General features: G+C 26.8%; 1 protein-coding gene across 3 annotated transcripts in view; it reads right to left on the bottom strand.

The window, feature by feature from the left end:
• LOC129968726 (PR domain zinc finger protein 10-like) overlaps positions 1-13,360 on the bottom strand; it is a 31,627-nt gene extending 18,267 nt beyond the window's left edge. For 2 of the 3 annotated variants that reach the window (XM_056082908.1, XM_056082910.1), the window contains exons 1-9: positions 13,249-13,360; positions 10,803-10,930; positions 9,135-9,281; positions 8,344-8,499; positions 4,559-5,392; positions 4,287-4,448; positions 2,864-2,939; positions 2,035-2,166; positions 909-1,091 (exon numbers count right to left, since the gene is read on the bottom strand). In XM_056082908.1, the coding sequence (XP_055938883.1) occupies positions 909-1,091; positions 2,035-2,166; positions 2,864-2,939; positions 4,287-4,448; positions 4,559-5,392; positions 8,344-8,499; positions 9,135-9,281; positions 10,803-10,898 (1,786 nt within the window). In that variant the 5' untranslated portion in view covers positions 10,899-10,930; positions 13,249-13,360. Of the gene's footprint in view, positions 1-908; positions 1,092-2,034; positions 2,167-2,863; positions 2,940-4,286; positions 4,449-4,558; positions 5,393-8,343; positions 8,500-9,134; positions 9,282-10,802; positions 10,931-12,561; positions 12,651-13,248 lie in introns of those variants that run through there. The other variant, XM_056082909.1, reaches the window with a different exon arrangement.
• Between the last annotated feature and the right edge of the window lie 2,786 nt (positions 13,361-16,146).

The following is a 16,146-nucleotide window of genomic DNA, read 5'->3' as shown; positions in this document are numbered from 1 at the left end:
TCAGAAGAAAGACAAATAAAAAAATTATTAAATAAAATTAAAAACAATCATTTAATTCAAAAATGAATAAAAAAGCTGCAATATGGAAATCTATTTAACAGGAACGTTCCAATACCAACAGAAAATAATACTGCATTTTTCGTCATCAAGTACTTTTCATAAATATATTCATATGCTCATGTTTCTCAAAAAATTATATTAGATCTATTTATTTCTTTACAATATAAATAACAAGCATAATTTTACAACGAAATTACAAATTAAATTTAATACAAATAGCATTCCTGTAAGCTTTCAACTTTAATGTTGCATATAACTCAAAATATTCAGTTTTAGATATTTCTCCATAACGTCTGTTTTCAATCCCCCCCCCCCCACACACAGAAAGCCAATGTGACTGACAAATCTTTATCTGATTGAAATTCACAAACAAAAAATTAAAGACAACTTGAATAATTATTTCAGAGAAAAATTAGAACCGACTTTTCCAAAGAAAAGAGGAAATCATCTATATCTATTACAATCCTTATAACTGATATAAAATCAATTGTTAGATATTTATTTGTTATTTAAAAATATACAATTATCATACTTGCTTATGCAAAAGATATACTAACTTCAAATAAATCAATTCAAGATACTTATGGGTAAAATAATAGTACAGATTAAAAAAAATAATAATTAAAAAAAAAAAAAAAACTCCTTAATTTTTAAGACAAGGAAAAACACGTAAATGAATTTGTCTCTGTGTACCATAATAATACCACAGTAATCACATTCATTGATTAAAACAGGATTATATACAGAGCTGTTAATTAAATGTTTCTACTAAAAAAGTTATCTAATAACCTAAGTACTTTTTTTTAGCAAGAAATTTTAAACGAACACAATACTAAGTTTGCACTTACAGTGACGATTATTTCTAGGATCGCGCTTTGGTCTTGAATACTCAGACTGAGCAACGTCAGAATTAGAAATAGAACCTTGAGTAAGAGTGTAGTTTGGTGAATTCTCAGAAATTCCCACAGGACTTCTGGTAGAATCAGGATGTGTAGCACTACTCACAGTGGAACAGCTTTGCAATTCATCCACTTTAATTCAGAAATATACAAAATTTAATGGCATGAATACTAAAATGGGAAACTATATCCTATTTTATTAAAATTAAATTTTAAAAAAAACATTCAACTAATTCAAAACATAAAAGACCTGAACAGCTCCCCTCCTTTTTTAGCAAATAAATTTTAAATCCAAAATAACAAACCTTCGTACAAGTGTAAAATCCCATTGATCAGAAAAATTAGTGCAAATTATCTTCACGAAAACCAAAAAATGGTGCCAAACAACATGAGTTTTCACCAAGAATGGAAAACTATATACCAAATATAAGGTTGTTACTTAGATAAACCAAAATTGATTGGTGCCTTTTTTTTTTTTTCCCCTTCTCAAAAACTATCTACACCAATAAGATACAAGTTTTTATGTATAAAAAAAAAAAAAAAAAGAGGAGGGCTTTTAAAAAATGAGACAAGAACTTTATAGTAAATAGTCATGTTTAATAAATAAGCATGAAATAAGAATTTCATGTTTATAATATAAATTAGATGCTAAATTCATTCTCTCCCAATTTTAAGTATTTTATTTTAAATTTATGATGTGCTTCAGTTAAACTGTTTCCAATTTAAAAAAAAAAAACTTTTAAAAATGGAAAGGAAAAAAGACATACATCATTACAAAATAAAAAAAGACTAGAAATAAAGAAATAACTAAATATTTAAAATATTCTTTACATTTGAAAAATTATCTTTTATTCCAGTATTAGAAATTTTATAAAATGGAGCATTTTTATTTACATAATTAGAATAAATGTGTGCATTTATATTGCATTCAAATAGCATAACCATCAATTTTCCAAATCCTCAATATATTATTATTATTGAAATATAAATATAGGCAAAACAGAAAATTTAAGATTTAAGAAATGAACTACCAAAAAGAAAATTCTTAGGTCAATTTTATACTTAATATACTCACACTGATTGCTAGAAAAATTATGATTTGAGGAACTCAGTGCTTCGTTAGCTTCAAGATTAGAATTGTTATTTAAGACAGATGTTACAGCTTCGTTAGTTGTGTTGTCATCGGAAATATGGACATGATAATCACCTACAAAGGAACAAAATTGCAGATCACAGAATGTATTGTAAGTATGAGATTCTGATAATTAATATTTTAAAATATTATTCAGATTCCAGAAGATACTACTTTTAAAAAATACAATTCGAACTTCTATATTGTAAATACAAATAATAATGAAAAATGTTCAATTAACATACCAGTCCTTTAGTTTTAATGTTATAAAATGATATAAAGGCATAAATTTTTACTTAAACTTATTATTAATTGTAATTCAGAGTGTATTCCAAACCAAGAAATTGAAAGCATACTTATCGTTTATCTTCATATTTTCAATCCATATAGCAAAACATCACAATTTATATTTCTAAACCTCATTATTTATGTTATCTTGCATAATTAATACTATGCACTGAAAAACTTATTTAAGTGCTTGGAACTTAAGACAATCTATGCTTCATAAAAGAAACAAACATGGAGCGACAATAATTATTTAGTCCTTTCCTCTTTTAAATCTTCAATAATATTTTCATTTTAACAGAAAAATATATTTACATTTAACAAATAAATTATAAAAAAATAATAAATGAGAAGTAACAACATCATTTTTCAACTTGTATCATAACATAATACATCACCATATCATTTAAGTGTTTATAGTTATCAAATCATTTTCAAATGTCTAGTACATAAGTATTATTAAATTCAGTTATGGAAAATCACCTACCTCCAGTGGTTGTATGAAGAACATTATCAGAATTTTCTAAATGTTCATTGTAACTATCTGAGCTGTCCACAATACTCTATAAAAATTAATTAAAAAAAAACTCTATTAACATTAAAGTTAAAGCAAACATAATACTGCATGAAATATTACATGAAAAATTAGCTGTTTAAAAGCTTATATAAAAGAATAAATAAAGACCAAAGCCAGTGTCTTTATGAAAAATGAACTTTTTTAGATTTAAAAAAAAATACAATACATTCCATACTAAATACCACATAAGCTCAGAATATACATAAGCTATTGAAATTTTTTCTAATGCTTCATATGAAGTTCATATTCTAATGTATGGGGGTCAGCTTCAATATGAATTTGCTTATCTCACAAATAAACATATATGATCTCTATAATTGTGTCATAAGCGAAAAATCACTAAATATCCCCATATATAGCACTTTTTATTTCTATACTTTCTCAAGTTTTTAGAGGAAAAAATGAATTATTCTTTTTGTGAAAAGGAGTTATTTTATTGCAGAAATTATGAATTATTGCTAGATTGCTGCATTAGATGACAGATTTATAGAGAAATGCCAAGCAGCAAAGCTGTTAACATTTTCATTAAATGTAATCAACTGTAATTTGAAATTCAATGGGGGGGGGGGAAGAAAAGAAAAAAGAAAAGAAAAAAAAAAGAAAGAGGGAACAAATTAGAGCCAGCTTCAAACATAGGTCCACGAGTTACACCTTTTATGTTGGCTATTTTCTTAATGGTGATTTGAATGGAAAATAATTTGTTTGATTTACTTCTTAACCACATTTCTAAGTTGCAGGATGTATTTCTATTAAATTTTATTTTGGCAGATATGCTAGTTTGAAATTTACATAACTTTTTAAAGGAAAAAAAATGTGCCCTTGATTTATATTTGGAAATGCACAATAAAAATTTTACAGCAATATATAAAACTGGAAACATATTTTTCTGGTCAGTTTCCTTTATTAAGTTAGTAGAAGAGTTTTAAAAAGGAAGGGGGAGATGCGAGGATAAGAAAATTTTACATTTAATAAAATGGAGTTAAAAAATTTTGTTCATTGGTAGAAATTTTATATTACTAAAACTTTTATATTCTAATGATTAGCATCCAACCAATTTAGTTTCACATCTGTGCATGAAATTAAACACAAGTTTTATAAATGGAAGGAGGTAATTTTTATGATTATTCAATACCATACATAAAGAACCGAGTAACTGTAGATTAACTATTTCTAAAAATGGTAAGAAAAAAAAATTCTGAAAATCTTTTATATCTGCCTCCCTAAAATGGCTTACATGCTGCATTTTTAAATTTAAAAAAGTATTACTTTTTTATATTAGCAAAATGCTTTAATAAAATCAACTTAAATAATTAACAATTATGAAAAAATTTACCTCATCCCCTTGTAATTTAGGTCCAACAGTTGAGTCTACTGTACAATGCATTCCATGATCCAGCTGATGAGAATGAACGAGATCAACACTAGAGGACACAAAGTTTTGAACAGAATGCTGAGACGATGAATGACTTGCAACAGCCTCAAATTCAACAGTCTCCTAAAGAAAAAATTTCCATTCAATTCAACAGGAATAAAAATAATATTCACAAAAAAAAAATGTTCTCCTTATGGTTAGAAAATTAACAGAAGATATTTTATTATACTTACATTGATAGCACTCTCTGGACTGTCTCTTGAGCTAGTAACAAGTGCTACACCTCTGTCTATAGCATAGACATCCAAAGGTAAACACTGACTAACTGATGTAGAAGGTAAAGATGAAGCATGATCTTCATAGACTGCAATATTATTTGAATCAATTAATGAATTAGCATTTGATGGGACAACATAAGGTGATGATGTCCTACTACTGATGCTCTCAATCAGTTGCTGCTCTCCTAACTCATTAATTAAACTGGCTGTCGTTGTTGGCTCAAGCATTTCAGCTGCATACTTTTGTACTAGCATCTGCTTATGGTTAGGAAATGTAGTACCGACTGCAGAACTAACAGAAGTAGTGGAGGTAGAAGGACTGGCTATCATAGAAGTTAAGATATCTTTTTGGGATAACATGGGAGATAAAACATTTTGTGGCAAACCAGGAATGGCAGCATCTGAGGTAATAAACTGTGCCTGTTCTGGCACAACAACTGCCCTTTGGGCAATATTTTGACTAGATAGCACTGTACGAGGGAGGTTTGAAACATCCAAAGTGAAGGAACCATCTCGAGAGCCAGCCGACAGCAATGCAGCAAGGGTATTACGATCTAAAATAATGGGAACAGACCCTAAGCCAGAGAGATTGTGATGTACAACAGACACATGTTGAAGATTAAGATGATCTACAGCTAATGCAACAGGTTCCAAGGAATCTTCAGCTTCTTGCACTGCTGAATGATGAGAATCAACAGAATCTTCATGTAAACCTATTACATTTCCAGAAGCCGATGGGGATTCACCATTAGATGGAATTGTGTCTCCATGAGGATTACCTTGTAATATCTACAATAATAATAAAAAAAAAAAAAAATCAATTTCTAAACTTCATTCAGAGAAATTATATTTTAAATATAATTTTAAAAAATTTACTATTTATTTTAAGGAATTGATAGTTTGTAGTAGCATAAATGGCCAAAATAATTCTAGCACATGGAATTATGCAAGTGAAATTCAACAAGGATTTTTTTTTTTTTGAAGAAAATATTGTTTAAAATTAAATTATGGAATTAGTATATAAAAATGGATTCAAATTAATTTTTAGCATATGTACACTCTCAAATAAAAAAAATATTGATTTGCTCCTATTTTATTAGAATCCTGAATAAAAAAAATAATTGTGAAATTTATATTCTTAAAGTCTAAAATATCTTCTCTAATTTACTTTGTATTAAGAAAGATAGAATGTAACTTTTAATAGATTAAAAACCTTCAGATATTTTAACTCTATTACTTTTTGTTATAAATTTAATTAAACTATATATTTGGGGGGAAAAAAACCCTTCAAACTTTGTACATGGAAAAATAATAAAAGCCATCATTTTTAGTTAAAAATACATATTTAAAACAAAAAAATTTCCATTTTGACTTTTTAAAATAAACATCTCAATCGAAAGTTAACAATGATATACCATTAAGAATAAGGAAATTAACAAAAATTTTAGTTTATATTTTAGTTTACATTTAATGAAATTTACTTTAAATTGGTATAGGTAAAGTAAATTTCGGTGTTAATTCCAGAAATCTTTTAAATATCTAAAAACAAGCTCTAGAAAAATTGATATTTTCTAATTATTATTTTGATTCATTACATAAAGCTAATTTGAAAAACTATCTGAGAAAAATATTCATCATGCCTTCTTTTTAAAAATGGCTGACACTGATATCATTCAATAGCTAATATCCATGTCAGTGATAGTTATTGCGGAATTTTAATGAATGGATTACTCATTATAAGTTTTTTAACACTAGGCTGCAATGCCAATGTGGAATTTAAAATTTACAAAATCTTGCAGGGGCTTCTAATTTTCTAAATAACAAATTTTATATGCATGCTGTAATTACTTAGAAAATTTTATGTTGAATATAAGGGGTAAACACCCACCAATTTATGCAAATGTTTAATTTTGCTTCAATTTTAACAAATACTTAAAATACATTTAATATAATCTTATGACATAGGTCTAACACAGCATTGCCAGAATCAATTGATTTACACCAAGAATTGACCTTTGAACATATGAATTCTATACCAAAATTACTATGCCAACCTAGTCAATACAAGCACTAAAAACACAAAAGATACTTATTGGTTGCCTACCAAGAGAACTCTTGCCTCTAAGTTTAAGGTAGTTGATATAGGAACAAGTTTAGGTAGGGAAAGTAAATCTTCAAAGGGAGGAATCTGCAAGATATCTGGGATTTATTACATTCTTGACTCCAATTCAAAGCAGTAAAAGAATTGTATATCATTCATCTTCTTTGTTTTGATGCAGTTGTATTTATCTTTATATTCAATTGACTTGGTTCTTTGATAAAATTTTCCATTTAAAATTGTTAAAATGAATTGCATTCCATATTCTTTTATTTATTTATTTACTTCTTAAATCTTGATTTTTTAAAAATGCCCTTCCAATTTTAGAAAGGAAAGGCTTAAAAATTACAAGCATATAAAATTATGCATAACACTGAAGTACTGTTCAGCAACGGATTGTAAAAACTTATGCGCATGTGTAAGGATGGGTTTAATCCGTCAAATTAGGGGTGAAAGGAAAGATGAAAGGAGATGTTTGCATTTACTAGTATCTAATAGGAGAAATCCTAAGACAAAAGGAATACAAGAAATGCACTCTTCGTTCCGCGTCTCACCCTTTAACGAGATGGAATCGTCGAAATGTGGTTGTCTCAGAATCTGTTGACAAACAGTATTTCGCTCCAAGGACTGTTCCTTTACTGCTACTGAACACTGGTATTCATTGAAAAAGAAAGTTCACTCTACTATTTGAGATGACAGTTTTCAAGAAAATGTTATCTTTGCAGTAATTGTGTTTCTTTTTCAAGTATGGTAAACTGATTATCTGGAATACTACTTGAAGTAAGCTTTTACAACTTTTTTCAGTAAAAATAATTTAAAACGATATTTATATCTTTTAAAAGTCCTCTTTTAGGCTTTCTATTAAGTCCAGAGCCAAGGACCTGAAAGTCCAGTTGAATTATTTTAAAAATCTGAATATATTTACAAATAAACTTTATGAAATTATTTATATTGAGAAAGTGTGTGCATACTGAAACTGCTACAATTCAAATTTACTTATAAACATTTTTTTAAGTAAAATTCTTATTAATTTTGCATTTAGGAAAGATATTTGAAAGAGTACATAAATATACATCAAAAAGTTCTCATGCATATTTAATAATAAATATTTGCTTGATATTAGGATATAAACAAGGATTTATAAAAATTATGTAAGAATACATTTAATTATACTATTGTTTTTATATTCAACTAGACGAGTTATTCCCTGTTTTCTCCAGGGAAATTGCCACAAATGAAAATATATATATTTTTTTCACATGAACTGATCTTAATTCTACATTATATTTCATTGATTTTTTTTGTTTCATTTTTATAATGCAATCATCGAGCATACAAATAATTATTTAATTTTTTCCTTTGATCCATGTTGCCTTTCATATACATAGAACCAGGATGATATTTTCAAGATTCCATATATTCTAATAATTTGTTTGCAAAAACTAAAAATAATAATGCCCAAAATAGCCAATCTGGCTGTAACATAGCTAATTTGGCATTAAGCATATCAATGTAAGAAACTTATATGAACTATTTTTATGGTAACCTGTTTCTTTCGCAATCACCATAAATGAAGGTATTCAGTGGCATGAGTTCTCATGGCAGACGGACAGTATTCAATACAGACAGCCAATATACTTACTTGCTGTACCGGTATTGACTGAACTGAGACTCTTTTTCCACTAGTAGTAATGAAAACCTGTTGTTCATGCGATGCATCTGCCTCAGAAGACTCTTGCTCAAAACTTTGATTGCTAGTAGAAACTCTACTAACAGAAGAATATGATGGAAGAGACACCTAATAAAGAATTTTTTTGCACATTAATTATTCAATATCATGAATTATTAAGCTTTACACAACGAGCTTCCAAAAGAAAGTTAGAGAAAAACAAGTACAAAATATTTTACAACAGAAGCAATTTAAAAGATAACAATAACAAAACAATTGCAGAATCTCAATAATAAAACTCCAAAAATGTTGGGACTAACAAAACATTGCCAGTCAAGGTGCCAACAAACAGGGCCCTTCAAACAGTAAAGTATTGAAAAATTTAAACAAAATAAAACTTTAATCAATGCATTATTGACATATATTAAACATTTGTGAAATAATTAAAAGCATTTTTATATTGTTTTCCTTCAATAATAAAAATAACCAAAGTGTAAAAAAACTGAGAAATTGGATAATGTAACATGAATAAACAAAGAAACAATATTGAGCAATTTTATTATTTGTCACATAACTGAAATAATAAAATTATACAAACAATTAATTAGTCTAATAAAAACATTTCTCCATGAGTAAAAACAAAAAAATTCATCACTCCTTTGTTTAACAACATTAGCAAAAGTTAAAAAGAGTTAAAAGTTGAGAAATGTAAAAAAAAAAAAATACTGAAATATTTGTTTAAAAATATAGACAGTAAAAATTACCTGTGCATATGTGCCAGATGAGCTGCACGGGTCAATACTGAATTGGCCATAACTGACGACAGGTGCTAAGCCCGTCTCCGACTTGTAACTGTTCACAAAATTATCCGCTTGAAATGCAATGCCATTGCCTTCATTAACATAATTTACCTATAAAAAGAATGACCACAAAATCTATATTAATTGAAAAATGTCTGCAGAAATTATCAGTATTATTGTTACAATGAAGAAAAACAATTATTTCAATAGAGAATAAATTATCATAAACTACAGATATAAAACAAGTAATATTCATTTTAAAATCGATAGTTAAAATAAAAGTACTGTAATTTTTTAATAAATTAGAGGTTATAAAATTTTTTTTTAATCATTAGACAGAACTCATGGCAATACAGCAAACATAATAGGTAGTTTTGGCATGAGGTTAATCTAATATTAATATGACGTAAAATATTTAAAGATATGAAATATATATGAATACAATAAAATTTTAAACATCAAATATGAACATTAAAACTTTATATTTGTTAATTCTTATCTTAATTTGCACTAGAAAATTCATATCTTGAAAGTCATTCATAATCCTTCTTTGGTAATCAAATTATTTTCTCTGGCTACTTCCAAGATAACTGAATTATTAGAAATGTTTTTGCTTTTCACAAGGCTCCTTTTGCATTGATGTGTTTACTGCATTGGGTTCATCTATACTTTCATCATCTTATGACACAGTTCAGAATTTTCACCCATGAAATTAATAACTTTCATTAATTTCATGGAATTTCTGTCTTTTAAATGCATTGGAATAAAATTTAGGTCTTTCATCTGTGAACCAATAACTCATTGATTTCTATATACTGTTAACAGAAGATGTCCAAATTTGCAAAAATGAAGCTTCGAATAATTTTTCATGTACTTCTTCCTGATAGACAAGAATTCTGAAAATTTGTAAAGTTATGCCTTTCCAATAATGATGCATCCTTTTGATATTTTTGGAACTTAAATGGTAGTTAGATTTACAGTTTACAGACTGAGTTTTAATCAAGAACAAATTAGATATTCTGACATAATTCTTCAAGACCAGCAATAAGATATTCATCAAACGTATTCTAAAATGTGTAAAAAAGTGTATTCTAGAACTTAAAAGCTTTCACCATTTTTAAGTAATGGATAATTTTATAACAAAACAGAAAATAAATAAGAAAAATTAAAATAATTACTTTTAAAACTAAATGATTAATGAAAAGTTGATTTAAGATTCCATGATCATAATATAAAATTTATCATAAAACAAGACAAAAATATAAATTTTAAAAAACATGTTTTTATTAATACACTAAAAACCAAATTGAATGGTATTTTTTTTAAAAAAAACTAAACTTTATCTAAAAACCAAATACTGATATTGCAAAGAACAAAATTATTATTAAAGAAATTAAGCCATAATAGGAAAAAGATTATTATATATCTATTAAAAATCATGATATATTATGAATATGTAATATATCTTTTTCCTATGTAATATATCTATTCCAATCTCTGAGACAGCTGGTCATGTTTTCAGAGATTTTGTTTTGATCTCTAAATATTTTAATACAAAAATGTCCCCTTTTTTTTTTTCTTTTGCAAATACTTCTCATAAAATTTAATAAAACAAAATGAATATTCACTCACGTCACAAAAGGTTCGCACCTCTCTTGAAAGTATTTCATTCGAAGCATGTTGGTTTGATTCAGATGATGAAGATGGCTCAGGTGAGTTAGATGCCATCTGAGCCAAACGTTAGTAAAGACAACATAAAGCTGTAAAATCAAAAGGAATATTTAAGAATACAGAAAATATAAATTACACAAGATATTTTGGATAATTAAGAACCACTTCAAAAGCATCTCTTAAAAATATTTATTATATCTCATTATTATGAGCATTCAAATTGTAAACATTGAAAGAAAACAAAATTTTGGACTTCAAGAAAAACCAAAGTCATCAAAGCCCAAAAATTCGCACAATATTAAACATTAATTGAAGCATTTTCTTATTTTGGAAAAGGGAGAAATTCTTAATTTAACTCTCCAAGGTTTCAGAGTTTTTTCTACCCTGATAAACAAATGTGCTTTTACCCATTTCCACAACACTCTTGAAATATAAGAGAGGAGTCAAATTCAGGTATTAGATGCTATGGAAGAAAAAATTCTAACAAAACTTGTCAAATTTTGCCAAATCATGATAAATTATTTCCTTAAAAGCAGAGAATAAATCTTATGAATTATCAAAAATAATTTTAATTTATCTCACCAAATGTAATTTTTATACATTATTCATCAAATCTGACACTAATACTCAGAACTTTATATATACTGCATATTCCGGTTGAAAGATAAAATACACCAATAAAAACATAATACATTATTCATAAGGACTTCAAAAAACTATTTAGTAGAAAATTTATTATTAATTCATGTGCTACCTATCAAATCATGATTATTTCATTGTTTATTTTGAAATTTTCTAAATCTGAAATGATCAGGAAACAAATCAATTGTTTAAGTTTTGTTTTGAATTTCTGCAACACCCATCTTAAATAAAATTGAAAATGATAATGCATATTGCAAAAGTTTGCTTGAGCAAAATGAAATGATATACCCAATAAAGTAAAAATGCAGATACAAATAGATTTCATACTTTTCTTTTGCTTATGTAAGATTCATGAATGCCAAGGTTAATTTAACTAATTTATCAAAAGAAACAAAAGTATTTAAGATTTCATAAAGTTCTTATTAAAATTACTATTAGAAAGAAAATATTTCATTGGTACAATTCAAAGAAAAATAAGACATCTTAGGAGTAAAGGTTAATGAACTATGTTTCTTATCTCCTCGAAATACAGATAAAAGAAAGTTCTAAAAATTACAGTAAACAATTCAGAAAGTTTTGCTTACAGATTGTTTAACTGCCGAAATATTTTTCCACTATAAAATAAGATTGTAATTTTTATGAAATATATTGAAACTGGTACTATTTGAAAAAAAAAAAAAAAAAATAGTCTGATTAAAATTATTACATATAAGAACTCTAACCATATCTAAGAATATAAGGCTCTTTCAATTAAAAAAAGGAAGCTTAATTTGGAATAGACAAATACTATATATTTGAATGAAAAATTTCTCATCTGTATATTTTTCAAAAACTCATATATCAGAAAACACATGTGCCCACTTAAAAAAATATCACATGATGTATTTGTTTACAAATTTCTCAAACAATTTGAATACAGAACAAATGCTTAGATCGTTCACTTTTGAGATCCAAACATTTGTAGCATATTTAAAAAATAAACCTTAACAATTTAATACTACCAAGTGCACATAGCATCTAATAGCACGTTATTCGAAAAACAAAATTCACTAATTTGCTCGCCGTATGATTTACTTACAATATGAATTACGACTGAAACATTTCCTCTCATAGAAAATAAAAGCCTTTTGCTCCTTGTTTTATCGCTTAAAAATCAGACAAGAGGAAAATTGTAAATATTGAGGGCACGAGGTTTAGAACATCGACTGTCCAATAATAATTTTCTCCCCCCCCCTCTTCACCTCTAACATATGACATAAGGAAAAATATGTATAATTCTAATCGATTCGGAAAATGTGAATGGTTTCCAATTTTTAATATCAATTAGGAAAATATCAGTAAAATGTCTGAATAATAAATGATTGATCTGGATCACATACAATTTACACAGAGTAGTGACAATCTAGTGTATACATTCATGAATTTTCTGACTAACGAGGACGCCATTATTAAGATGTCTGACGTCGCTCGTCAGTAACTAGGAAACAGTACTTAATTAAATATTTCAAATAATTGTAATAATTCTTCCAAATAAAAATTCAAATTATTATGCATTTAAGATGAGCAATTGACCCTATTCAGCTGAGGGGTTAGTAGGCCAAAGAACCGGCTGAACATGAAAGGACTGTACCAAAAGGACAATAGAAAACTGAGGGTAGGGAAGAAAGAAAATTGAGCCATCAGCAATAGTCTCAACAACATCGATCTAGCAAAAAATAAGTTATTTTGAAAAACAGTGACAGAAAATAGTGAAAAATGTACTCACCTTCTCTTATAGTACGACTATAATACCCAAAAACTTTAAAAACATTTCACAAACTTTGATCGAAAATATGGATCCCACCTAAACACTCAACACCTTCACCCACATATTCTCGTACAAGTGCGTGAAACTACGAGAGTTACTTCACTACAGTTTTTACAGATAGATGGCGCTGACCTTACCTTGAATCACATTCCTGAATTGGCGCTTCTTGTGTCAGACGGAACAACAAAGTTCCGAAAAGAGAGAACTTATTTATTCTTTATCTAATTAACGATAGCACTTGATTGCATGCTTCTACAAATTAACGGAGTCTTTTCTGTAATGTTGTATTTCTTACAGAACAGTTTAAAATAGATAGAACATTGTATGTGTACATCTGAAAACAGAGATTAATCAAAATTTAGAAGCTCAATGACTCATTTATGAATGAAAATATTTTTATTTTTAATATATTTTTTACTTAATCCCGTCTTTAAAAAGTGAATGAAATAGTACATGAAAGGTTCTCATTAATTTTTAAAAAGAATCGCAGCAAACATGAAATCTTTCAGTTTTTTTATTGTTAAAATAAAATATTTGCCCAAGTTTTACATAGTGATGGTTAAGTTCCTAAGAATATTATCAGTTTAATGATAGCAGTCTATGTTGAAATTGATCCCATTATTTAATCATTCCAGCCATATTTTTGTTCTAAAACTTACACAGCATACTGTAATAATAAAAATTTGAATATGAAATTAATTATCATCAAATAAGCTTAAAATTAAATGCTTAACAATCTTAATTGCCACTTTAATAAATAATTTTCTTTTTGTAAAGCAATTTTAATTAAAATCTTGATAATGGCAACAAGTTTTGTCGCATTTTTGGAAAACTTTGTTATTGTAGTTGCAGAAAAATATCATAATATACAGAATTTATTTTTAAAATATTTTTTTGCTTACTTTTCAAGAATAGTGTGATAGCTAAATTCAAACATTTCTCATTGTTTCATGAAATATTTAACAGTGATTTTCTAACATTGTTAGAAGCTAAGGAAGAGAGATTATGTTCATTATCTTTCATCAGAAAGTTAAATCACATTACTACAAAAAAATAGAAACAGTAATCCGAAGTAGATTACCATGACATTTAAGATTACCTCACTATGATACAATGAGAAGACAAATTCATTTGGTATTCATTCAATCAGTATTCCCGATGAACAAGTTGGTTACCAAAGGCAGCTAACTTAGATAATTAATAAGATTTAGTTTTTAAAAATATATTTGTAATGTTCTCTAAATGATATTTTATTTCATTCAACATATGTTATAGAATTTAAAATTCATTATTATAAATGGTTAATACTAAATATATATATTTTAATTCTAAAGATTTTTTTTAATCATAACTTCATTTCAGCAACAGCTTCTTCGTTTAAATTTGCAACTTGATTTTTTTTTCATTTGTGCTCTATAAAATTAACATAATTAAAAAAATTAATTAAAAAATCTTGCTTCTTCAAGATATAAAATTGAAATGTTATATTTATCAGAACTGTATGCATTCATAATAATAGTTCTCTTTCATGAATAAAGTTATTTAATGGTTTATTTGTAAACTAAAATAATTATAGATAACAATTTTTTAAACATAATTAAATAGCAACTCTGACTGATACAAATTTGCATATGTTGGCATGCAAAAGGTACTTACAGTTGATTTTTTTTTAAAATTGTTACAAATTTATTTTATTCTTATTTATGTATATTTTGAATGAAAAGCTAATCTTTCAGTATAATATTTAACCATAACTTGAACTGATGATATGTAAAAAGATTTGAGAGCCTTGTCAATGAATTATACAACATTAATTTTTAAGTATCTTCGGTATTTAGAAATATAAAAAAAATTGCAAGTTAAATATAGAGTTTTGTTACACAGTTTCTTCTCTACTAGTGTTTAAATCAAAATCTGTTTAAATATATGAATTACTTTAAAATAACTTTTGGTTATATTAAGTGGATTTAAGCAAACATAATGGCATATGTTGTTTTTCCCATATGTAGACTGTTATACATTAAATGAATAGGATTTTAAATTCATTTTTGTTCATAATATCAATTTATGAATAGAAATTTATCTATTTAATTTCATGACGGTCATCTTTTTTCTCCCTCATTTTGCTGAATACTGTTAGCTTATTTATTTAGCTAAGGCATATTATTCTTAATCATTCAATAAGTCATCCATATATATGATCAAAAAATTAAAAAATTAGATAATTAAATTAATAAAGTTATCAAGAAAAATAATGCTTCCTTACAGAATATGAACACTACAGATTTCTTTTCAATGCCTTAAAATGCAGTCAAACAGTTACTGTTATTCAAAAAAAAAAAAAAAAATGTATTAATATGCTCTATTTAGTGCATGAGCAGAAATAAAATTATTAATACTTCCCTTAGCTTATATTTCTGAATTCAAAATATAGACTCAGTAGACTAAATTAAATAGGGAATAAACATCTTGAAATCAACAGATACACCTTCAGAGAAACTATCAATAATGCATTATGTAATGTATCAGTGATCATTATGTAATCTATTATAATTGAATTGCAAATTGTTGTTGTTTAAGTAATGTATTATGTAATGTCATTCAATACATCAATAGATATATTCTACCACTGGATTCATCCAATGCACATTAAACAAGCAGGAGTAGTCTCCACAAAACTTTATCGCTGCTCTCTAATAAAGATGTTTTTCCAGAAAATGCCTTGCATGGTATTGGCATACAATAATTACAAAATGTTAATTTTTGACAAGAATTTAGCAATTTTAATGAATCTGTCATGTCAACCTCGGCGATTAATCCCTTCGCTGTGGTTAAAAGTATCCAAAAATCAAATTT

Source organism: Argiope bruennichi, chromosome 5 (genome assembly GCF_947563725.1).
Source record: "Argiope bruennichi chromosome 5, qqArgBrue1.1, whole genome shotgun sequence".
Lineage (NCBI taxonomy): Eukaryota > Metazoa > Arthropoda > Arachnida > Araneae > Araneidae > Argiope > Argiope bruennichi.
This window is presented reverse-complemented; position numbering and strand designations above follow the sequence as displayed.